At 40.5% G+C, this 25,270-nt stretch overlaps 1 protein-coding gene across 1 annotated transcript in view; it reads left to right on the top strand.

Annotated features, from left to right (window-relative positions):
- Nucleotides 1–25,270, top strand: part of METTL16 (methyltransferase like 16) — a 78,098-nt gene that overhangs the window by 1,380 nt on the left and 51,448 nt on the right. Inside the window, exon 2 of the mRNA XM_032428584.1 lies at nucleotides 6,629–6,756. Within this exon, the coding sequence (XP_032284475.1) occupies nucleotides 6,629–6,756 (128 nt within the window). The remainder of the gene's footprint in view (nucleotides 1–6,628; nucleotides 6,757–25,270) is intronic.

The following is a 25,270-nucleotide window of genomic DNA, read 5'->3' as shown; positions in this document are numbered from 1 at the left end:
AAAAAAAAAAAAGGGAAAGGCAGTGAGAAGGTGAGGTTTTATTAAAGGCCTGAACTAGGCGAGAGTACCTTGTACGTATGTATTTCTGGGGGAAGAGCAGTCCATACTGACCAAGTACAAAATCCCTGATGCAGGAGTGTGCCAGATTTGGTTAAAAACAAACAAACAAACAAACAAACAAAAAACACCCCCAAAACCAAGGAGACTAATGTGGCTAGATAAGAATGAGCCAGGAAGAGGGGCGCCTGGTTGGCTCAGTCATTAAGCGTCTGCCTTCGGCTCAGGTCATGATCCCGGGGTCCTGGGATCGAGCCCCGCATCGGGCTCCCTGCTCCGCGGGAAGCCTGCTTCTCCCTCTCCCGCTCCCCCTGCTTGTGTTCCCTCTCTCGCTGTGTCTCTCTCTGTCAAATAAATAAATAAAATCTTTAAAAAAAAAAAAAAAAAGAATGAGCCAGGAAGAGAAAAATAGATAGGCTAGAGAGAAGGGGGAGTGACAGTGTTAATGCCAGGTAAGAGTTAACACTGGGTTAAATTCTGAGAAATAGGATAGATTTAGCTAAGATCCCTTTGCCTTTAGGAGGTTGGTTATCAAAAAAGTGGCTTTATTGACTCTTTCTTTATCTGTTCTGACCAGAAAGTTTGATTAATGTAGGATATAAATTGAATCTTCCATATCTGTAATTTAATTTGTTCCACATATGCTCAAAGTGTCATGTGTGTACACTGATGTCATCTATGCAGTCTTTAGAATATTAACGTGTTGCAGAGCTCTAACATACCAGTGTCTTTTGAAATTACTCTTAGAATACTTTCTTTTGTTGTTGCTTGCCAGAACCACAAGAAAGGAAAACATTTTCCTTTTAAACTTTTTCTTTTTTTTTAAGATTTTTTAAAGTAATCTCTACACCCAATGTGGGGCTTGAACTTACAACCCTGAGATCAAGAGTTGCATGCTCCACTGACTGAGCCAGCCAGGCACCCCCTTTTCAAGTTTTTCATGGGAACTGGTTCTTATCCTAATTCTATGCTCCCCTCTTTTTGATAGTCTGTAAAGGGTATGTTAATGTTAGGAAATTGCAACTTGTATATAGTGAGTTTCTGTGATAATGTTAGGGGCAAAAGGTGGTAGCTTAGTATGCTGAAAAACTTCCAGGTGACTATTAATTACCCTAAATTCTGAATTATTCACTTAGGTATTTATTGTATGCCAGTTGCTGGAGGATACAGTGAAGAATAAGATGTACATGGTTGCAGCCTGGGAGGTGGGGTGGAGGACAGGACAGACAAATGTAAACTAAGAGCTTTGAGGGAAAGCATAAAATGCTTTGAAAGTATATAGAGTGGGCATCTGATTGGATATGTGGTGTCAGAAAAAGCCTACCTGAGAAAATGATGCTTAGGGTGTGATTTGAAGGACTAGTGGGCCTTCAAAAGGAGAATGGATGGTTGGAGAGTGAAGAGAACCTCTTAGGCAGTAAGAATAACAGATGGTGGGACAGATCATTATACAGCAGAGAAAATGAAAAGACAAGTGTGTCTGGAGCATAGTGGCAACAAATGAGGTTGGAGGGATAGGCAGGTCTAGATTATGTATGCCTTGTTAATGATTTTGGACTTTATAAGCCTAATAGCTTTAGGAAGCCACTGAAGGGATTCAGCAAGGACTCCAGATTTGCATGGAGGGAGGGAGGGAAGACTTGTCTTTTAGGTGAAAAGTGGATGGCAAAGGCAAGAGTGATTATAGAGAGATCACTTAGAGGCTATTATAGTAATCCAAGGGAGATGATAATGATCTGGGGGTAGAGTTGTGGAGTTGTGACAGAAATAATATAAGGGTCAAGAAATAATTAGAAGGTAGAGAATATTCAGGACATGGTGTGTTTGGAATGGGGGAGATGGGGTGGAGAAGATGCTAAAGATTTCTGGCCTAAGCACCACAAGAAAGGTAGTGGTGTTATTTGGCGAAAAAGGGATGATTAGAAAAGGACCAGTTTGAGGTGGGTAGAAATGACTTAATTTTGGACATTGTGCATGAAGTACTTCTGAGCCATTCAAGTGACAAGTCGGGTAGGCAGTTGGATATATGATTTGGAAAGGTCCACGATGAAGACAACTCTTTTTTGAAAATAGTTGTTAAATTTTCAGTGTAGAGGATGATATTTGCAAATGACATATCCAATAAGGGGTCAGTATCCAAAATACATAAAAAACTTACACAGCTCAACACCAAAAAGCCCAAATAATCCAATTAGAAAATGGGCAGAGGACCTGAATAGACATTTTTCCAAAGAAGACATACAGATGGCCAACAGACACATGAAAAGATGCTTAACATCACTGATCATCAGAGAAATTAAAATCAAAGCCATAATGAGATATCACCTCATGCCTGTCAGGATGGCTAAAATAAAAACACAAGAAATAACAAGTGTTGGCAGGGATGTGGAGAAAAAGAAACGTTCCTGCACTATTGGTCAGAATGCAAATTGGTGCAGCCACTGTGGAAAACAGTACAGAGGTTCCTCAAAAAGTTAAAAATAGAATTACCAGGCACCTGGGTGGCTCAGTTGGTTACGCGACTGCCTTCAGCTCAGGTCATGATCCCGGAGTCTCAGGATCGAGTCCTGCATCCGGCTCCCTGCTCAGCGGGGAGTCTGCTTCTCCCTCTGACCCTCCCCCCTCTCATGCTCTCTCTCTCTCTCTCTCTCTCTCTCTCTCTCAAAGAAATAAAATTAAAAAAAAATAGAATTACCATTTGGGGTACCTCGGTGGCTTAGTTGGTTAAGTGTCTGACTCAACTCACGTCTTGATCTCAGGGTTGTGAGTTCAAGCCCAAAAATGAAAAAAGAATTACCATCTGATCCAGTAATTCCACCACTGGGTATTTACCTAAAGAAAATAAAAACGCTAATTCAAAATGATACATGTACTCCTATATTTATGGCAGCATTGTATACAATAGCTAAGATAAGGAAGCAACCCAGATGTCTATCAATAGATGAATGGATGAAAAAGGTATGGAAAAAGACATATACCATATGATTTCACTCATGTGGAATTTAAGAAACAAAACAGATGAACATAGGGGAAGGGGAGGAAAAATAAGATAAAAACAGAGAGGGAGGCAAACATAAGAGACTCTTAACTATAGGGAATAAACAGAGTTGCTGGTGGGGATTGCGTGGGAGGATGGGGTAATTGGGTGATGGGTATTAAGGAGGGCAGTGGATATAATGAGATGTTAATGTATAACTGATGAGTCACTAAATTCTACCTGTGAAACTAATAGTACACTATATGTTAACTAAATCGGGGGGAAAAAAAAAGGTATGTATATACACAATGGAATATTACTCAGCCATCAAAAAGAATGCAGTCTTGCCATTTGCAACAACATGGATGGACCTAGAGGGTATAATGCTAAGTGAAATAAGTCAAAGAAAGACAAATACCATATGATTTCACCCATGTGGAATTTAAAAAAACAAACAAAAAAGGGAGACCAGCAAAAAAAAACTTTTTTTTTTTAAGATTTTACTTATGTATTTGACAGAGAGAGAGAGAGTGAGAGCAGGAACACAAGAAGGGGGAGTGGGAGAGGGAGAAGCAGGCTTCCCGCAGAGCAGAGAGCCCTATGTGGGGCTCGATCCCAGGACGCTGGGATCATGACCTGAGCCAAAGGCAGACGCTTAACGACTGAGCCACCCAAGCGCCCCCAAAAAACAGACTCTTAAATGCGGAGAACAAACTGGTGGTTGCCAGAGGGGAGGTGGGGGGGGGAGATGGGTGAAATAAAGGGGATTAAGAGTACACTTACCTTGATGAGCACTGAGGAATATATAGAATTGTTGAACCATTATATCGTATACTGAAACTAATATAACACTATATGTTAATTATACTTGAATTAAAAAATTAAAAAATTTTTTCAATGTAGAAAGCTGTCAAAAAAACCTTCTGAAATAGAGTGTTAGCAGATCTATTACTATGTAAAGTTATATCTGTAATAAAACCTACAAAGGAAGGGTGCTTGTTGCTAGGAGACTTTATAATAGGGGATATGACTTAACCAGGGGGATTAGGGAAGGAAAAACTTACCTGAAGAAGAGATGCTTGAATTGAGTAAGGATGAGTAGGAATTCATCAGGTGAAGAGGAGGAGGAAAAAACATTACAAAGGGAATAAACTGTAAAGACCCGATTGCCAGAGTGGAGGTACAGAAAGAAGAGCAATGAGAGGTATGGCTTAACGTGATGGTGAAAAAATAGTTAAGGCCACACCATGCTGGCCCTTATATGTATGCTGAAGTAATGATTTTTGTTTTTAATCCTAAGTAAAATTTTGAGCAAGTGGGCATAGGAGAAGGAAGACATAGTGAGATTTGTATTCAGGAGATGATCTCTGCAAGGTGGAAAAAGGAAATCTGAGAGAGTAAGAGTGGAGTCAGGGTGACCAAGTAAGAGGCTGTTCTAAATCCAGGTGACTTGTACTGGGCTGATATTGGTGGAGATGGGAAAAATAGATGGATTTGAGAGGTATTTAGCAGGTAAAATCCACATGACTGTTGATTTCTTAGGATATGAGAGGGGTATAGAACTACCCGGTGATGCCTAGGATTCTGGCTTACATAACACTGTTTAGATGAATGCACCTTAGAAAAAACAGTGGAAAATACGGAATGATATAACGAAGAAAATACAAATCACTTACCACCCAGAGATATGCACTAAAATAATTTTTAAAATTACCAACTGTATAAGTTACTAAGCCACTACAATCAGGGCGCCTGGGTGGTTCTCTGGGTTGAGTGTCTGCCTTTGGCTCAGGTCGTGATCCCGGAGTCCCTGGATTGAGCCCCACATCGGGAGCCCGCTTCTCCCTCTGCCCCTCACCCTGCTCGTGCTCACTCTGTCTTGCTCTCTCAAATGGATAAATAAAATCTTAAAAGAAAAACAAACACTACATGGGGCGCCTGGGTGGCTCAGTTGGTTGAGTGGCTGCCTTCGGCTGGGGTCGTGATCCTGGATCCCGGGATCGAGCCCCACATCGGGCTCCCTGCTCAGCGGGGAGTCTGCTTCTCCTTCTGACCCTCCCCCCTCTCATGCTCTCTCTCTCTCTCTATCTCATTCTCTCTCTCAAATGGATAAATAAAATCTTTGAAAAGAAAAAAACAAACACTACAATCAGTGGCTTTTCTTCAGTTTTATATCTTGCTATAAATGTGTTAATTTTTTTTTGTAATCTGGAAGGAGACAAAATTGTTTTCATTTGGTTTTAGCTACCTAGTAATGACAAGACTGAAATTTATAAAATAGAAGATATATTTTGAAACATTTGTGACTTTATGATGTGCTACAAAGTATTCAGTCCATACAAGACCCCTGTAAAAACTAACCTCTGACTATTAGTTCTTGGCTATAGATTATACTGCCTTCTGCCCCTTTGATGCTTTCAAAAGAATAGTTTCCAGTTTTCATGGTTTAAAAAAAAACCGTATGTTGCATACGCATTTCAAGCTGTGATAAAATATACATAACATAAAATTTACCATTTTAAGCATTTTTAAGTGTACTGTTTAGTGGCATTAAGTACATTCACACTGTTGTATAACCATCACCACTGTCCATTTCTAGAAGTTTTTCATCATCCTAAACAGAAACCCATTAAATAATAACTCAACATTCATACCTCCTCCCCAAACCCTGGTAACCTCTATTCTACTCTCTTTATGAATTTGCGTATTCTTGGTATCTAATACGAGTGTGATAATACAACATTTGTCCTTTTGAATATGGCTTATTTTCCTTAGCATAATGTTTTTTTTAAATATTTATTTATTTGAGAAAGAGAGAGAGAACACAGAGGGAGAGAGGGAGAAGCAGACTCCCTGCTGAGCAGGGAGCCTGTTATGGGACCTGATCCAAGGACCCTGGGATCATGACCTGAGCTGAAGGCAGACGCTTAACCGACTGAGCCACCCAAGTGTCCCAGCATAATGTTTTTAAGGTTCATCCATGTTGTAGGATGTATCAGAATTTTATTCCTTTTTTTGGCTGAAGGACATTGCATTGTATGTATGTACCACATTTTCTTTATCCATTTATGGACACTTGGGATTGTTCCTTCTTTTTTGGCTGTTGTGAATAATGCTACTGTGAACATTGATGTGCAAATACCGTTTGAATCCCTTCTTTCAGTTCTCTTGGGTGTATACCTAGGAGTGGAATTGCTGGATCATATGGTGGTAATTCTATGTTTAACTTTTTAAGAACCGCTGAACTGTTTCCACAGCCATTGTATACGTTCCCATCTTCAATGCTCCAGTTTCCTAACATCCTCACCAACACTTCTCTTAACTTTTTTTTTCTTTTTTAATAATAGCCATCCTACTGGGTATGAATTGATATTGTGGTTTTGATTTGCATTTCCCTAATGACTCATGGTGATGTTAAGCATATTTTAATGTGCTTATTTGTTGTGTACATTTGAAAAATATAACTTCTACTTTCTCAGTTGATTGGCAAAAATATGTTGGCTATAACTGTTGACTTGGCAACCACAGCTTTTCCCCATTAATGTATTTTTTGACTAAATATGCTGACTTTTTTCCTTTTTTTTCTTTTTAAAGATGGCTCTGAGTAAATCAATGCATGCAAGAAATAGATACAAGGACAAACCTCCTGACTTTGCATATCTGGCAACCAAATATCCAGATTTTAAGCAGCATGTTCAGATAAATCTGAATGGAAGAGTGAGGTAGGTAACATGAAGCATTCTTAATACTGTGTTATTCTAGTATAATCTGAATGGACACAGGGTAGTGGAAAGCATACTGGACTGATAGTACACCTGAATGCAATCCTAGACATTTCCTAAAATTTCTCATCTGATCTTGGACAAATCACTTAACCTGTCTGGGTTTCATCTTTGTGTTGGGGGGGTAGAGAGAGGGGAGGAGAGGGAGAGAGAGAATCTTAAGTAGTCTCCACGCCCAGCGAGAAGCCCTACATGGGGCTTGATCTCACAACTCTGAGATCATGACCTGAGCCGAAATGAAGAGTCGGATAATTAACTGAGCCACCTAGCCACTCCTGGGTTTCATCTTTTCAAGTTATAAAACGAGAGGATTGGACCAAATACTTTTCAGTATCTTTCTGGCTTTAAGAAAACTTGATGTCCGAATTATTGTTTACCCAATAGGGATCCCAGAGTAAGTGTAGAAACCTTGGGATTGTGCTCTAAAACATGGTGCTGATGAGGGCCTAGAGTTCTTATTTTATTTACTTGCTTATTTTTAGTGAGGATTATTTTGTTTATTTTTAATTTTTATTTATTTATTTTTTATTTAAATTAGAGTCCTTATTTTAAGTGTGTTTTTACTTTGATGTAGGTAGGAAAATAATAACCAGACATCAAAACTGATTTCACAGATAGTATTACTTAGGATGTCAATAAATTTATTAAAAAAATTTTTTTTTTAATTTGAGAGAGAGAACGAGAGCCTGAGTGGGGCGGGGGGGCGTGTGGGGAGGAGCAGAGGCAGAAGGAAAAGCAGACTCCCCCCTGAGCAAGGTGCCCAATGTGGGGCTTGATCCCGGGACTCTGGGATTATGACCTGAGCCAAAGGCTGCTGCTTAACCAACTAAGCCACCCAGGTGCCCTGGGATGTCGATAAATTTAAAGTTTAGTTAAGGGGCACTTGGGTGGCTCCGTTGGTTAAGTGTCCGACTCTTGATTTCAGCTCAAGTCATGTGAGATCAAGCCCCGCATCGGGCTCTGTGCTTAGTGTGGTCAGCTTGTCCCTCTCCCTCTGCTCCTCCCCCGCTCACATTCTTTCTCTCGCTTTCAAATAAATAAATAAAATCTTTAAAAAAAAGTTAGATTTAGTTAAAAAGTTGCTTTTAAAAATTAAGAAAATAGGGGCGCCTGGGTGGCTCAGTCGTTCAGCGTCTGCCTTTGGCTCAGGTCATGATCCCAGCATCTTGGGATCGAGCCCTGCATCGGGCTCTCTGCTCTTCGGGAGGCCTGCTTCTCCCTCTCCCACTCCCCCTGCTTGTGTTCCCTCTCTCGCTATGTCTCTCTCTCTGTCAGATAAATAAATAAAATCTTAAAAAAAAAAGAAAATAATGAGTACTTTGGGAAATGGCAAATATGATAATGGTGTGGGAATAACTGATGTGTGTGTTATACCTTTGAGAAGGAAATCTTTAACTGCATTCCTAAACTCTGTGGGAATTATAGGCTGGACATTCCAAGCCTTCCTGGGGAAAGATGTAGTGATTTAACTGTGAGGGGCAGGAGGAGCAGGATTGTGGAGAAAAGGGAAGGTAAGGAATAATAGTATCACAGGATTTGAGGCATTTTGATGACCTCTTCCTACTAGCTGTTTCCTTATGGTTTTAGAAATGGAGGTCCTAGGGCAGGATTTAACCTGAGGGGCAAGATAGCCTAGAAATCACATAAAATCTGAAAAATATGTGTATTTAGGGGTGCCTGGGTGGCTCAGTTGGTTAAGTGTCTGCCTTCGGCTCAGGTCATGATCCCAGGGTCCTGGGATCGAGCCCCACATCAGGTTCCCTGCTCAGTGGGGAGCCTTCTTCTCCTCTCCCACTCCCTCTGCTTGTGCATGCACACTGGCTCTCACTCTCTGTCTGTCAAATAAATAAAATCGTTAAAATACATGTATATTTATACTCATTTTTCTGGGAGATAATCCTTAGTTTTCATCAGATACTGAAAGAGATCTGGGCCCCTTTCCTCCCCCAGTACACAGAGGTTAAGATCAAATGCACTAGAATATGGTTTCCAAGCTTTTTTGTCTACTCAGTTCAAAGTTGAGGATAGTTCCATATCACTGCTTGTATAGGGGACTCTGTTAATATTAAGCACATTAAAAAACATAATTCAAACTAAAAATTAAACATATTTAAATAAGAGTTCTAATATTTTCTTTGCATACTCTAAAGAATTATTTTCAGCATCTTACTTTGGGAGAAAACCTTAGAGAGATTGAGTTAGTATTTCTTTTTGTTTAGATCATCCCTACCATTGTTCTTAAATCTTTGTTCCATAATTATGTATGTGAATGTTTTATTTAGTCCATGTAGCGTTAGGACAGCTACAGTTTTGTTATTCTTTGTTTTTGCTGTATACCTATCATTGTACTTAAATACTTAAATACCTATTGATTAACCATTTTGTGCTAAGTTTTAGGAAAGCCATAATAAACAAGAAAGACAGTGACTACTGCATTTGGAGTTCACACATTAGTGGGGGAAGTGGACACATAAATAAGCAGTCAAGCTTTTGGTGTGGCAGAACCTGTGGAATGACATAGAAGGGAGACCTGACTGCGACTTTGCAATTTAGAGAATGATTTGAAACAGAAGTGGGTCTTGGTTGTGGTGAAGAATGAATAGGAGTTAGCCAGACAGAAGTGTGTTACAGGCAGAGGGGGCAGTCTGTGCAGAGCACTGAGCAGTAAAGGAACTGGAAAAGCCGAGTGTGTCTAAGATGTTGTGGACAAATGACAGGAGATAAGGCTGGGGAGGATTATGCTTGTAGTACTTTATAAGGCCCACTTAGGAGTTTGGAATTTATTTTTATTTTTTTAGATTTTATTTATTAGAGAGAATAAATGAGAGAGAGAGACAGAGAGAGCACGAGTGGGGGGAGGAGTAGAGGGAGAGGGAGAAGCAGAGCAGGGAGCCCTATGTGGGGCTTGATCCTGCGACTACGGGATCATGACCTGAGCCGGAGGCAGATGCTTAACCAACTGAGCCACCCAGGTGTCCTAATTTTGTTCTTTTTAAGAGAGAGAGCGTGGGCGCCTCGGTGGCTCAGTCGTTAAGCGGCTGCCTTTGGCTCAGGTCATGATCCTAGAGTCCTGGGATTGAGTCCCACATCGGGCTCCCTGCTCAGCGGGAAGCCTGCTTCTCCCTCTCGCACTCCCCCTGCTTGTGTTCCTGCTTTCGCTGTCTCTGTCAAATAAATTAAAAAAAAAAAAAGAGAGAGAGCGTGATCCCACATGGGGGTGAGGGACAGAGGGAGAGGGAGAGTTAAGTAAGCTCCACACCCAGTGCCGAGCAGAGCTCAATCTCATGACCTGAGCTGAAATTAAGAGTTGGACGCTTAACCAACTGAGCCACTTAGGTGCCCTAGGAGTTTGGAATTTATTTTAAGGACTTGGTGTGGAGGGTTCTTGTATCTTCAGAGTTACCCATCCCTGTCCTTATCCACTGAGGTTTAAAAGCAGAGGAATAACATGTTCAGAGTTGTGTTTAGACAGAAGTATTCTAGGAGCATTGGGGAGGATGGGTTGCAGGGGAAATTAAGATTGGAGGTATAGGGAAGTGAGTAAGAAATGGTTTCAGTAATCTGGATTAGACATTGGTGGCCAAACTAGGTAGAGGCAGGAGGGATAGAAATCACTGATGAATTTGAGTGAAAATAATGAATAGAATTAGCAGGACATGGTGGAAATTAAGGAGTCTGAGCCAGATATAGTGCTTGTGATTTTTTTTTTTAAGTTTTTATTTATTTATTTGACAGAGACACAGCGAGAAAGGGAACACAGCAGGGGGAGTGGGAGAGGGAGAAGCAGGCTTCCCGTGGAGCAGGGAGCCCGATGCGGGGCTCGATCCCAGGACTCTGGGATCATAACCTGAGCTGAAGGCAGATGCTTAACAGCTGAGCCACCCAGGTGCCCCAGGTGCTTGTGATTTTATTTTAGCAAGAGGATGGGTGGTAGTACCTAGTTTATTGAGTTAGGGAACAAGGGAAAATGAGCTCATTTGTGGGGAGATGAGAGTTTCAGTTTGGGGCATATGGAATCTGAGAAGCCTGCGGGAAATTCAAGTAGGGTTATTTTGTTGGCAATTGAAAGTTGGAAGAGAGGGACAAAGCAGTGATGTGGAGGTGGTGTTAGTGAAGGCCATGGGTCTTTGAGCTAAATCCTGAAGAATGAATAGAAGAGGGAAAGAATTCAGGTATAGAGAACAGATTTTTGTGAAAGGTGTGTTTAAGTTTGGAGAACTGCGTGTAGGTGGGGCTGAAGTGGATATAGGATAACGGGTTGAGAAATAACAAGATGAGACTGAAAGGAAAACAAAGAACAGGTCACAAACAGCCTTTTATAGCATGCAAGTTCACTTGATTGCTCAGATACCGGAGGAACCAGAGGAGGGTTTTTAAGGTGGTTTAAGATTAATATTTTTTAAGATATCCCTCGGAGCAAACCGAACAGATCTGTTATTACAATGTATTTGAATGGATTAAAGGTGTCTGGCAAGTAATAGACATTCAATAAATTTGTTAAACTCTCGAGAATAATTCCTCTGTAAAATCTAACTCTGTGCCAATTACAAGTGGCATACTTATTTTTTCCTCCAAGTTTTTATTTAGGTTCCACCTAATTAACATACACTGTAATATTAGTTTCAGGTATAGGATTTAGTGATTCATCACTTACATAGGCCTGCTGCTCATCACAAGTGCCCATCACGTGTTTAACCCACCCCCACCCCGCTCACCTCACGAATGACATACTTAATTACAGATTAATGAAAAATAAAGGGATGGGCAAAAATTACACTAGGCAAATGAGAGTTCCCCCAAATTAGAAAAAGTAAAATAGAAGGCAAAAAAGCATCAAATTGGAAAAAAGAGGACTAGTTTACATTAATAAAAGCAATAATTTGGGGGCGCCTGGGTGGCTCAGTTGGTTAAGCATCTGCCTTCGGCTCAGGTCATGATCCCAGAGTCCTGGGATCAAGCCCCGCATCGGGCTCCCTGCTCGGCGGGAAGCCTGTTTCTCCCTGTCCCACTCCCCCTGCTTGTGTTCCCTTTCTCCCTGTGTCTCTCTCTGTCAAATAAATAAATAAAATCTTTAAAAAAAAATTTTTGATTCAACGATGTAATTTGAATGTTTAACCTATAAACGTGAACATTCTCTTTTTTTTTTAAGATTTATTAATTTTAGAGAGAGACAGCTTGCAAGCAGGGGGAGGGGTAAAGGGAGAGGGCAAAGTACAGAATCTCAAGCAACTCCCTGCTGAGTGTGGAGCTGGGTGCAGGGCTTCATCTTAGGACCCTGAGGTCATGACCTAAGCTGAAGTCAAGAGTTGGATGCTTAACCGACTGAGCTACCCAGGTGCCCCACTTTTTTTAAAGTTTCATTTATTTAAGTAATCTCCACCCCACGTGCGGCTCAGACTCATGACCCCAAGATAAAGAGTTGCGTGCCCTACCAACTGAGCCAGCCTGGCACCTCATCAGTGCACATTCTTTTAAAATGACTTGCCCAGGCTTGTAACAGTAAGAAATGACTGAGCTGGGGACGCCTGGGTGGCTTAGTCAGTTGAGTGTCTGCCTTCAGCTTGGGTCATGATCCTGGGATCAAGCCCTGCGTTGGGCTCCCTGCTCAGCAGGAGGGTCTCCTTCTCCCTCTGCCCATACCCCTGCTTGCGCTCACGCTCTCTCAAATAAATAAATAAATAAAATCTTAAAAAAAAAAGTATATGTGTGTGTGTGTGTGTGTGTGTGTATGCACATATATATAACTATGTAACTGTATATATATACACATATATAAAAATGTTGCTGCTTCCCCCAATCAAAATCCCTGTTTTGGGGAGACAAGATAGGTATAATGTTTCCAAAATTCAAAGAAAAGATGCTCAAAGCAATAAAAGAGTAATGGGTGGTAGAAAGGTGTAAGTGTGTTAACTTTAAGTTCACAATATATTTAAATATCTATTGGGATATTTGAGTTAGATATTTAACATCTAGATTTTTAAGTTAGAGTAATTAAAATATTAGTACAGTATTGGAGCAAGAATGGGCCATCAGAGTGGCATTCCGAAACACATCTAAGTCTAAACAGCAGAACAATTGCATGTGCACATTAAGTGGTGGGATGATTCCTGCCTGTCACTTGACTCAATAGTGTACCTCTCAGAGGGAGTGCAAAGTGAACAGGGTGAATCTTCCTTTCTTAATCAGTCTTGACTCCTGTGTATTTCTCATCATGTGACTATCATACAGTGCTATAAACGATTAAAGAGAGTTTCCAGTGTAAAATTTTGACCATATTGGATTTTCAGTTTATGTGCTTACTTTAGAACCTTTCAAGTAAGATACCACCCTGTGGTGAAAGGCTATAGTGTAGAATAGAGTAGCATTTCAGTTCATTAGGGGTGAGGCAGACAGTAATGAATTTTTTTCAGTAATGGATTTTTTTTTCTTTTGAGAGAGAGAGTGAGCACGTGTTAGTGGGGAGAGGGGCAAAGGGGGAGAGAGAGAGAATCCAGGCAGGCTCCGTGCCCAGTGCAGAGCCCAGTGTGGGGCTTAATCCCAGGACCCCAAGATCATGACCTGAGCCGAAACCAAGAGTTGGACGCTCAACCGACAGCCACCCAGGCTCCCCCAGTAATGGATTTTTAATAGATGCAGTTGGGACAGCCATGGGAAGGGTGCATTTAGATTTCCTTTCCTATGTTATGCAAAATATATTCCTGATCACTGAATGATTTCAATATATTTATTTTTTTTAAGTACTAGAAAAAACCTAGGTGAGTGTCTTAACTTTGGATATAGAAATGGGCTTTCTGTTCATACTCCAAGGATAGAATTCATCAAAGAAAAGATGGCTAGATTCAGCTACATGAGATGTAAACACTTTTACATGTCAGGAAGTACTAAAAGTAAAAGATGACAGCACACTGCAAATATTTACAGCGTATGGCAGAGAATTAGCTTTCCCAGTATAAAAGAACTCTTATAAGACAATAAGAAAAAGTAAGAAACCTTTATAGAGAAAGGTAAGGATTAAAAATGGACTGTTCACAAGAGGAAAGACAGTGGACCAAATTAGCAAAGATAAAATATTAAAATATCCATCAGGGCACCTGGATGGCTTAGTCAGTTGAGCATCTGACTGGATTTTGGCTCAGGTCATGATCTCAGGGTCGTGGGATCCAACCCTGTGTTGGGCTCCATGCTTAGTGTGGAGTCTGCTTGTCACTCAACCTCTGTTCCTCCCTCCCCCCACTACCCCCTCCCTCTCCCCCTCCCCACCCCGCTCACTCACTGGCTCTGTGTCAAATAAATGAATAAATAAAATCTTAAAAAAATAAATAAAACATCCATCAGTGGCAAAAATGTAGTCAAATGACATAGAGAAAATGTTGGTAAAACTGCAACCTTGGAAATTCTAAAAAACGTACTTAAAAGAAATAATGTTTGTTTAAGGATGTTTGTCCTAAAGCTGTTTATAACAAGAAAAATTGGAAATAATCTAAATATCTAGTATGTAGGTTCTTAACAGTGCAGTTCCATGGAATATCATGGAGCCTTTAGAATGGATGCTGCAGATTATAAAACATGATAATTTTGTTTCAAGCTAAAACTGAAGTATCTGCTGATTGCTCTGCACAGGAAGGGACTAAAAGGTTATGAGTTGTGTTCAGACACATTGATGTTCTTTTTGTAATAGGCAAAAGTAATTTTTTTAAAAGATTTTATTTCTTTATTTGAGAGAGAGAAAGAGCATGAGCAGGGGGAGGGGCAGAGGGAGAAGCAGACTCCCCACTGAGCATGGAGCCCAACACTGGGCTCCATCCCAGGACCTGGAGATCATGACCTGAGCTGAAGGCAGACGTTCAACCGACTGAGCCACCCAAGCACCCCTAGGCAAAAGTAATTTTTAAATTTTTTTCAGGATAGGGATGATTGGGTGGCTGAGTCAGTTACCTGTCTGCCTTTGGCTCAGGTCATGATCCCAGGGTCCTGGGATTGAGTCTCGCATCAAGCGCCTTGCTCGGTGGGGAGCCTGCTTCTCCCTCTGCCTCCCGCTCTCCCTGCTTGTGCACTCTCTCTCTCTCTGACAAATAAATAAAATCTCTAAATTTTTTGCAGGATAAAACAGGCTTATTTATGAAGGGATAGGAAGAGGATGAGGCAAGCTTAAGGAGGAGGCCTGCTTTCTTTTTCTTTCTCTTTCTTTTTTTATTTTTTATTTTTATTTTATTGTTTTTTTAAAGATTTTATTTATTTATTTGACAGAGGGAGACACAGCGAGAGAGGGAACACAAGCGGGGTAAAGCAGGCTTCCCGCCGAGCAGGGAGCCTGATGCGGGGCCCGATCCCAGGACCTTGGGATCATGACCTGAGCTGAAGGCAGACGCTTAACGACTGAGCCACTCAGGGGCCCCCTCTTTATTTTTTTAATAATTTTTTTAAGATTTTATTTGAGAGAGAGTGAGCGAGAAGGCAAGCACAAGTGGGGGGAGGGGCAGAGGGAGGGGCATAAGCAGGTTCCCCACTGAGTGGGGCTGGATCCCAGGACCCTGGGATCATGCATGACCTATGCTGAAGGCAAAGGCTTAACTGACTGAGCCACCCAGGCGCCCAGAGCCTCTTGTTATTTCTTTAAAGATGGAAGCAATATGAGCTTATTAATAGTTGGCAGGGTAGCATGTTTAGAAGGAATCTACGTGGTCCTAGACATTATCCCCCTTCCTGCTTACTTAGTTAAGGGTTGTTGATTGTCTGCATTGATACTTTTATTTTATTTATTCTTTTAAATATTTTTATAATGGCTTTTTACTTAATACCATGAAATGTGTGAAAAAGAATGCCAAAATATAAACCCAGCTAATGATGGAAAAGGAATATCAGACAAAACAGTAGACCTGAGATGGCTCAAAGTGTCGTTTATTTGCTTAACTCTTAAGCAGGGTGTGGTATGGAGAGAGGGGACTCATTTCTGAGTCAGTCATCCTAAGGACTGGTCTTAGCCAAAAGGCCAAGAAGTGATCGTGAGGGTGCCACATAGCAGCTCTAGAGATTTTAGATAATTTCTTTTAAAGACTTTATTTATTTGACAGCGCAAACAGGGGGAATGGTAGGCAGAGGGAGGGGGAGAAGCAGACTCCCCGCTGAGCAGAGAGCCTGATGTGGGCTTGATCCCCGGACCCCAGGATCATGACCCAAGCTAAAGGCAGACACTTAACCCACTGAACCACCCAAGTGCCCCTTTAGATAATTTTCATAACTTTACTGAGACTGAGTTTCCTCATCTAAAGAAGGGGGATAAAAGGACATACTTTGGATATTTGTTGTAAAAGTTAGTGATAATGCATGTAAAGTGACATTATAGACACTTAGCAAATGATAGGTACTCTTACTGTTGTTATGCCTGGTGTAATTGATAAGGTGACTAGGATTGCTAGTGTGATGTCCCTCTCTGTTTTTCTTCCCTGTACCCATCACTGCTTTGTTGTAATCATATCTGACAATTGTAACTAGATTTTAGTTCATACTTTTTTCACAGTAACCAGCTCCATGGAGATAATCCTGCAATTTACTTGAACCCTGTCAGTTGAGCATTGAAGGTTTTGTTTTGTTTTTTAAGATTTTATTTATTTATTTGACAGAGGGAGACACAGCGAGAGAGGGAACACAAGCAGGGGGAGAGGGAGAGGGAGAAGCAGGCTTCCCTTGGAGCAGGGAGCCCAATGCGGGGCTCGATCCCAGGACCCTGGGATCATGACCTGAGCGCGGAAGGCAGACGCTTAACCGACTGAGCCACCCAGGCGCCCCTTGAAGGGTTTTGTCATACATTATGACTGTACATTTTTAACCCCTCAGTGAAGATCTAATTAATAGAAACCAGTGCCGGAAAATTAGGTTGGGAGGCTTTAGCCTTTATTGTTGTTACATGAGGTTCAGTCTCTGTAGTGTTAGATGATTGTTATTTTAACCATGGGTCACAGAGTGTGTCCTTCCAAACTCTGTCTATAATGGTAATACTGTATTCATCAGTAGCAGAGCAGGAGTCATTCTGGGGAAATCGGACATGAGCCTGTTGACAATAGGCTATTTTGTGAAGCTGGATGTGTTAAACAACAAAGACTTGATGGAGTAAATTGCTAATTTCCACGTGAGAGCTAATTTTAGTTCTGGTGATCTCAGAAATGAGAATGAGAAAAGGTTTTGCCTGTGTTCAGGATTTTTTAATGTCCCAGGGTGCTACAGTGACCTAGATATTTAGCTAGTAAAGCCGGATGACTAGACTTTGTCCTACAAAAGGATTTCCAACCCTTAGATTTGTGTCTGTGTTTTCTTGGAAGAAAGTGAACACTTGCCTTGCTAACAAAGTGTAAGAATCAGCTCTTCATAGATTTTTTTCAGTTTCTTTAATTAGACTAGTCTCTGCTTGATGTCTTGTACATTTTGGTGATTAGGATGTAGTTCCTTATTGGGACACCTGGGTGGCTCAGTAGGGTAAGTAGGGTAAGCGTCTGACTCCTAATATCAGCCCAGGTCATGATCTCAGAGTCGTGAATTCAAGCCCCGCATTGAGCTCCACACTGGGCATGGAGCCTACTTTAAAAAAAAAAAAAAAAAAAAAGATGTAGTTCCTTATTAATAAATTGTATGCTGTAGTCCCTCAAGGTGAACATACATATTTTTTTCATAACAAAAATTGTTTATATAAACAACAACTCTCTTTGAAGACACTAAGAAAACATTAATTACAATGCTGTTTCTCTTGCTCGAAATGTTTCATGAAGCTGTGTAATTAATGCTTAGGCTGCAGTACTCTTCCTTGGTGATTGTTGTCACCATGGGAAATCTCCTGGTTGGGTTTCCAACAGAATTGTCCCTCTTCCATGGAAAAGTATCCTGGAACCATGGGCCTGTTTTCCATTTTTGGGAAAGGGGATTTTTGTTTTTTGAAATTATACAGACATTATAGAACCCTTAATCGGAAAATTATAGAAATATATCCTTCCTAACTACATTTATGATGGTAATGTTGCATACATAAAAGAAAAATGTCACCGTTCTTCCACCCCCAGAAGATCAAATTGCTTTGTGTTCCTTTCAAAGTCTTTGTCCTTACGCATGTTTAGTATTTTTTGTGATTGTAATTTTGATATAGATATAATAATAGGACTTTTTCTTCCCCCCACATGACATTATAAGCGTTTTCCATATAGTTATAAAACGCTGTTATGAAGGTGATATTATGTAAAATGTATTCAGATAAAACAAAAATATGAGGAGAGTGAAAGTGTCTACCCTACTCATCCACCCATTTGCATATCCAGAAGTGGCTCTTAACCCTTTCAGACTTTTTTTATATATATACACACACAGGATCGTTTTTTTCTTTTAAGATTTTATTTATTTGAGAGAGAGAGAATGAGAGAGAGAGCACATGAGAGGGGAGAGGGTCAGAGGGAGAAGCAGACTCCCTGCTGAGCCAGGAGCCCAATGTGGGACTCGTTCCTGGGACTCCAGGATCATGACCTGAGCTGAAGGCAGTCGCTTAACCAACTGAACCACCCTGGCGCCGCACACAGGATCATTTTTGCTTGGTTTTTGTAGGGTCTTTTTGTACAAGAATGTGATCATGATGTATGTATATGCTTTTATTCAAAGGTGTTTTTTTTTTTTAATATATATATATCAAGGAACATTCTTCATATAATATGTGGACCAGCCCAGTCTTACTCCTTTTTTTTTTTTAAGGTTTTATTAATTTATTTGAGAGAGAAAGAGTGAAAGTGAGAAAGAGAGCACAAGTGGGGGTTGGGGGAACAGAGGGAGAGGGAGCCTGACAAGGGGCTCCATCCCAGGACCCTGGGATCACAACCCAAGCCAAAGGCAGATGCTTAACTGACTGAGCCACCCAGGCGCCCCTCAGTCTTAGTCCTTTTAATAACTGCAGACTAATCTCATTGATTACTTTTAGATTGTTCCTAAAATTTCTGTAATATGAAACTTAAATTTTTTTAAGGTTCTCTTACTACTGAACTTTATAAAAGTTTGGTTTTTTTTTTAAAGATTTTATTTATTAGAGAGAGGGAGAGAGTGAGCACAAGCAGGGGTAGCTGCAGACAGAGAGAGAGGGAGAAGCGGGCTCTCTGCTGAGTGGGGAGCCTGATGCGGGGCTCGATCCCAGGACCCAGAGATTCTGACCTGAACTGAAGGCAGACACTTAACCGACTGAGCCACCCAGATGCCCCCCAAACTTTTTTTTAAAGATGTATTTATTTGAGAGAGAGTGCGGGGGTGGGGCTGGGCAGAGGGAGAGGGAGCAGACTCTCTCTCTGCTGAGTGTGGAGCCAGATGTGGGGCTCTGTGGGGCTTGATTCCAGACTCTGAAATCTTGACCTGAGCCAAAATCTAGAGTCAGCTGCTTAACTGAGCCACCCAGGTGCCCCCAAAGTTTTTTTTTTCCCTAAGTATTTTGTTTTTTGTTTTTTGTTTTTTTTTAAAGTGGATTTAGGGTAAGTCACTGGGCTTTGCTAGAAAAGTTGCAGTACTCTTAACTGTACTTGGAAGGCCAAAGGGGTGTTTGCATGACTAGGTTTTTATTTCCTGTCATCTGCTCTTTAGCACAGGGATCTGCATTTAAGAGATCAGTTTGATTGATCACAGTTTCTTGTAATTTTGCAAGTAGGATTTTGGGTTCTTTGGTTAGTCTAAGGTTGTTAATAATAGTCATTAACACTGTTCCAGGATCTTTTTTTTTGGTATGATACTACTATCTAATTGCTTATTTGACCTATGGGATGTTAAAGTTAAAAAAATTTTTTAGGGGGCTGCCTTGGTGGCTAAGTTGGTTAAATGTTCAACTCTTGATTTTGGCTCAGGTTGTGAGATCAAGCCCCATGTTGGGATCCACTCTGGGCATGGAGCCTGCTTAAAATTCTTTCTCTCTCTCTCTGCCCACTTCTCTCCTCTTTCTCTCACCCCCCGCCCAAAAAAATCAGTCATGGTTTAGTATGAGTTGGTGGAAAACACAACAAAAGACCATGGGTCTGCTTTTGGTTTTATTCAACAAATTATTATTCATAATTCTCACTGTTACTATTATTACTATATTCTAATCAGATCTGTCATGTGGATCCCATACTCTCCCCTCATCTCAGGAACCTTTGTCTAATTTTCCTTCTCCTAATTATTTAATCTCTCTCCATCAACTGGCTTCTTCTCCTTGACTTTTTCGAAATTTGAGATATAATTCACGTACTATAAAATCATTTTATTTATTTATTTATTTATTTATTTTTAAAGATTTTATTTATTTATTCATAAGAGACAGAGGGAGAGGGAGAAGCAGGCCCCTGCTGAGCAGGGAGCCCGATGCGGGACTTGATCCCAGGACCCTGGGATCATGACCTGAGCTGAAGGCAGACGCTTAACCATCTGAGCCACCCAGGCGCCCCATTTTATTTATTTTTTAAGGATTTATTTGAGAGAAAGAGAAAATGTGTGCGCAGAGCTGGGAGGGGCAGAGGGAGAGAGAAACCCAAGGAGACTCTGCACTTGACGCAGAGCCCCATGTGGGGCTCGATCCCACAACCATGATATCACAACCCGAGCTGAAACCAAGAGTCAGATGCTCAACCGACTACGCCACCCAAGCGGCCCTAAAATCATCACTTTAAAGTGTACAATTCAGTTGTTCTTAATATGTCACAGGGTTGTGCAAGCATCACCACTAATTCCAGAACATTTTCGTCACCCCCGAAAGAAACCTATTCAGCAGTCACTCCCAAATCCTTCCTCTCTCTCTTTAGCCCCTGGCAACCACTGAACTGCTTACTTTCTCTATATATTTGCATGTTTTGGACATTTCGTATAAATCGAATCATAATAGGTGGTCTTTGTGACTTCCCATTGACTTTAAACATTTTTGTCTTCAATTAAAAATTACTAATAGGGGTCTGCCTTCGGCTCAGGTCATGATCCTGGGGTCCTGGGATCAAGCCCCACATCGGGCTCCCTTCTCAGTGGGGAGCCTGCTTCTCCCTCTCCCTCTGCCGCTCCCCCTGCTTGTGCTCTCTCTCTTTCTGTCAAGTAAATAAAGTCTTCAAAAAAATACTAATAAAATCTTTCCATCAGCAGTACCACTCACACTGCCCCATCTCACTTCTCTCTTGCATAACAACTTCTGGAAGAATTGTTTATTTTTACTGTCTTCATTTTTCCACACCATACTTAATCTTCAGCTCATTCCAGGGTGGTTTCTAATTCCACCACTACCAAAGCAGCTCTTGAAAAAGGTCTCCAGTGGTCTTGTGTCACTAAATGCAATTTTGGTTTTCAGTTGACTTTTGAGAAGTACGTTACTTTGCTGACACTGTTCTTCATGGACACTCTCTTCCCTCAGCTTCCTTCGCACCACACTTTATTCTACCCTTTCTGTCCTTGTGTAGCTTCCTTTGTAATGATTGTATATACAGGCATTCAAGGAGTCTTTAAGGCTTAGTGCAGAGCTCTCTTTTCTTCTAATTTTGTATTTTCCCCTTAAGCATTCTCATCCCTCCAGGACCTGACTTGTTTGTTTGCAAATCACTCATACATGTTTTCCCCAGACCAGTTTTCTGGGCTCTATACCTAGAGGTCACTGCTTCCTCAGTATCTCCACTTGGATGTCTCAGATTCAGTTCAGATTTATGATATTTATCCTAAAAAATGGTTTTCTGTCAGAGTTCCCAATTTTAGTGAATGGCAAGGTCTATCCTGTTGAACGAGCCAGAACCCTAGGGGACATCTATGTATAAATCCTTTCTCACATACAAGTCCATCAGCAAATCTTGTAAATATTCCCTCCTGAATGTTTCTTAATTCTTTTCACTTTCCCCTAGCTTTGCCACCACCACCTTTATCCAGCCTCTTAACCCATGTTAATGCGGTGTTCCCTTCCCCCAGTTCTTTCTTTCTTAATTTTTATTCTGCTCTCAGTTATTAGCTCAATTACCTTTTCTGATTTTTCTAAGGTTGTTGCACTAATTATGTAGATTTCACAGCACCTTGTACCTATCTTTTACGGCATTGATCACAGTGACAATTTTACATGTATTTGAGTGATTCTTGGATGAATACCTAACCTCTACCAGACTGTCACTGTCATGAAGGGAGAGATCATGTCTGTATTTGCATACTGCAGTATCTCTAGCACTTTGCACAATGCCTAGCACATAGTTGATACATGATAAATGTCTGTCGAATGAATAAAGGAATAAATGCCCACTGTCACAACTTCTTAAAAATTCTATTCTGTATAACTCAGTTGAACAAAGTAAAGTAATGTCTACACCCAGCGTGGGGCTCTAACTCACAACCCTGAGATTAAGTCAGCCAGGCACCCTGGGATTGAAACATTTTTATACTTTATCTTTAAAAGCATAGGGGAGCCAAGTACCCCAGCTTTTTTTTTTTTTTAGAATTCCACTGTTTACAATATAGGTTACAGCCTGTCAGCCTGTGAATTGTGTAAGGCTTGCAGTTGTTTATTGCCCACATAGATTTTAAGAGTCAGGGAAATTTCATATAAAATTATGGTTTGTTGGTTTCCTTTGAAAATTTTAGAGATCTGGCAAAATGGCTGGTAAACTCAGTTGACATTAACTACCTGGAACTGAGTGGTGATCATACTCTTTGAAATGGCCATTTGTGTCATCTGGCATAATGCTACTAAAAGTGTGGTTATTGAACTAGTGGCTCGTCCACAAACTATTTGTTACTGTCTACAGAGATAAGGGCCTGTGCTGCATGTTTAAGTTCAACAGACATTTCTTTGGTTGAATGCCTTTCTTCAGTGTGCTGATGTACAGGCTAGCACAAGCTCTGTGTCTTGTTAGGGACTGGGATTTTGAGTAACACCATGTAAATATTTGAGTTTGCAGTCCCTGACTTTCATAATTTTATTCAAAATGCCGGTGCAAAGTAACATTCAGAAGTTATGGGATAGTAATTATGTCATGTCAGGTGTCCTGCTGTTGCTGTTACACTGTTCAAGCTTATTTTATAAGGTATCTAGGCTATTAAGTTTCTTTGATAGAAAAATTGTGAATTTTTACATTTCGGATTTTAAGGCTTTGAACATAGACACTTTATTGGGACATAACTTGTGTGTTTAGCAGTGAAGCTAAATAGATTAGGCTACTGTTATAGAATAAAGGATGTGAATTCATTTGAATGCCTTATTGTGGTACTCAGATGTAAACTTTCCATATGTAAAAATTTGATTTTTATTTCTCTGTCATTGAAGGAAATGGAGTTGTCCCATCTTTTTCACATACGTGACAGATTTCACAGGAGTAAAATGTAACATTCTTATTAGAATTAAAAGTAAAGTTTTTATTTTTTTTTTTATTTTTTTTTTTTTAAAGATTTTTATTTATTCATTTGCGAGAGAGACGGAGAGAGAACAAGCAGAGGGAGAGGCAGAGGGAGAGGGAGAAGCAGACTCCCTGCTGAGCAAGGAGCCCGATGCGGGACTCGATCCCAGGACCCTGGGATCATGACCTGAGCCGAAGGCAGACGCTTAACCATCTGAGCCACCCAGGCGCCCAAAAGAAAGTTTTTATAGATTTAATACCTCCCCCCCTTTTATTTTTGCTACATCATTTATCTTGTTGACTCTGAGATTGTACTGCTTTTAATTGAGGAAGAAATCCAAAGGTAATACAAGTCATTTTTTTTTTGAAAATTGAGTGAGGCAATTGCTGTGCGATTGAGTGAAGCAGAAATGTGTTCATGGTTGCTTTGCCATGGACTGATTCTTTTTTATCAGCCCCCACAAATGACAAAATTTATTAACTACTTAGATGTCTAGGAATAGACTTAATTTCCCTTTAAATAGGCTTAATATATTTTTAATGAGACTTTTTATTGCTAGCATATATTGATACAGTAAACTTCTACTTGCACTTGTAGAAACTGGTCTTTTAAGAGCTCACCAGTCCCCACCTAAATGTAAAGGGGTTATCACTTTTGAAATTACTGTCCTCCCCAGGGTGCCTCGCTAGCTCAGTTGCTAGAGCATGTGATTCTTGATCTTGGGGTCATGAGTTGAGCCCCAGGTTGGGGTAAAGTTTACTTTAAAAAACAAAAACAAAAAGGAAGAAATTACTATTCTCTGGACTTGCTCTGGCATTTTGTATTTCTGACTGTTCCCGCACAGTTGCTTCTTCATCTCATTGAGTGCTTTTTATCGCCCCTCAAAATTGATGGTTATCTAGTGAAAGGTAATGCCTGCCGGTTTCTCTTTTCCTTACAGTTGGCTGGTATACTTTTGCTTAAACTTTTATTTTCAATCTTTGGATCCCTGTGTTTTGGCATAGTTTTTGTTTACAGTATAGATTAGTGGTTTTGTCTTTATAATCTAATCTGAGAGTCTTATAGTAGAGTTTACCATTCACATTTATTTTACAATGTGCTTTGTTTTGATTGCTTCTTTTTTCTTTCTTTACACTGTGTGATCTGGTTTTCATCTCCCTTTTCTTCACCACCTGATTTTATTCGATTATATTATTTCTCCTAATTTTTTAGTGTTTATATTCTTCTTTATATTCTTAAATGTGTACTTCTGTCTCTGCCATTATCAGCTTTGCACGAAATCTTTTGACCCATGTTGAGGAAATAATGTACTTAAATACCTCTTCCTTTTCCATCTCCCCTCCTTAATTTTAGTTATGTGTACATTATTATGGTTTACAAACATTTACATTCTGTTGTGTAGCTACAGATGTTTTAATCTTAGTTCTCTGGTTAAAATAGTTCACTGCTAGTCTATTGCCCCAATTTCTTTTTTTTTTTTTTTAAGATTTTATTTATTTATTTGACAGAGAGAGAGAGAGCACAGATAGGCAGAGCGGCAGGCAGAGGGAGAGGGAGAAGCAGGCTCTCTGCTGAGCAGGGAGCCTGATGCGGGGCTCAGTCCCAGGACCCTGAGATCATGACCTGAGCTGAAGGCAGCTGCTTAACCGACTGAGCCACCCAGGTGCCCCTGCCCTAGTTTCTTTCTTTGTCCCTTGGTTGGTTGAACTTTTCCATTAGGATTGTTTTTTTCCACAAAGGGATCATGGAAGCTATGTTCCTTGAGTTCTTGTATGCTCAAAAAATGTCATACTTGAAGTACAGTTTTGCTAAGTATAAAATTGTTTATGTGTTGTCATACTTGAAGTACAATTTTGCTAAGTATAAAATTGTTGAGTGACATTTTTCCCCCCTAAGGGCTTTATAGTCTGTGTCCTTTTCTTTTCTGCTACTGAATAGTGCTGTGGAAGTCTGAAGCCAGTCTTTTCTGTTTGTTTAAGATTTTTAAGTAATCTCTATGCCCAGTGTGGAGCTTGAATTTACAACTCCGAGATCAAGGGGAGTCGCTTGCTCTGCCAGCTGAGCCACACACCCCCTGAAGCCAGTCTTTTTTGCCTTGCTGCCCTTCTTCCCCCAATAGGTGGTT

The sequence above is a fragment of the Phoca vitulina genome, unplaced genomic scaffold (assembly GCF_004348235.1).
Source record: "Phoca vitulina isolate PV1807 unplaced genomic scaffold, GSC_HSeal_1.0 scaffold40, whole genome shotgun sequence".
In the NCBI taxonomy this organism is placed as follows: Eukaryota; Metazoa; Chordata; class Mammalia; order Carnivora; family Phocidae; genus Phoca; species Phoca vitulina.
The sequence above is the reverse complement of the archived record's forward strand: the minus strand, read 5'-3'. Positions and strand labels throughout refer to the sequence as shown.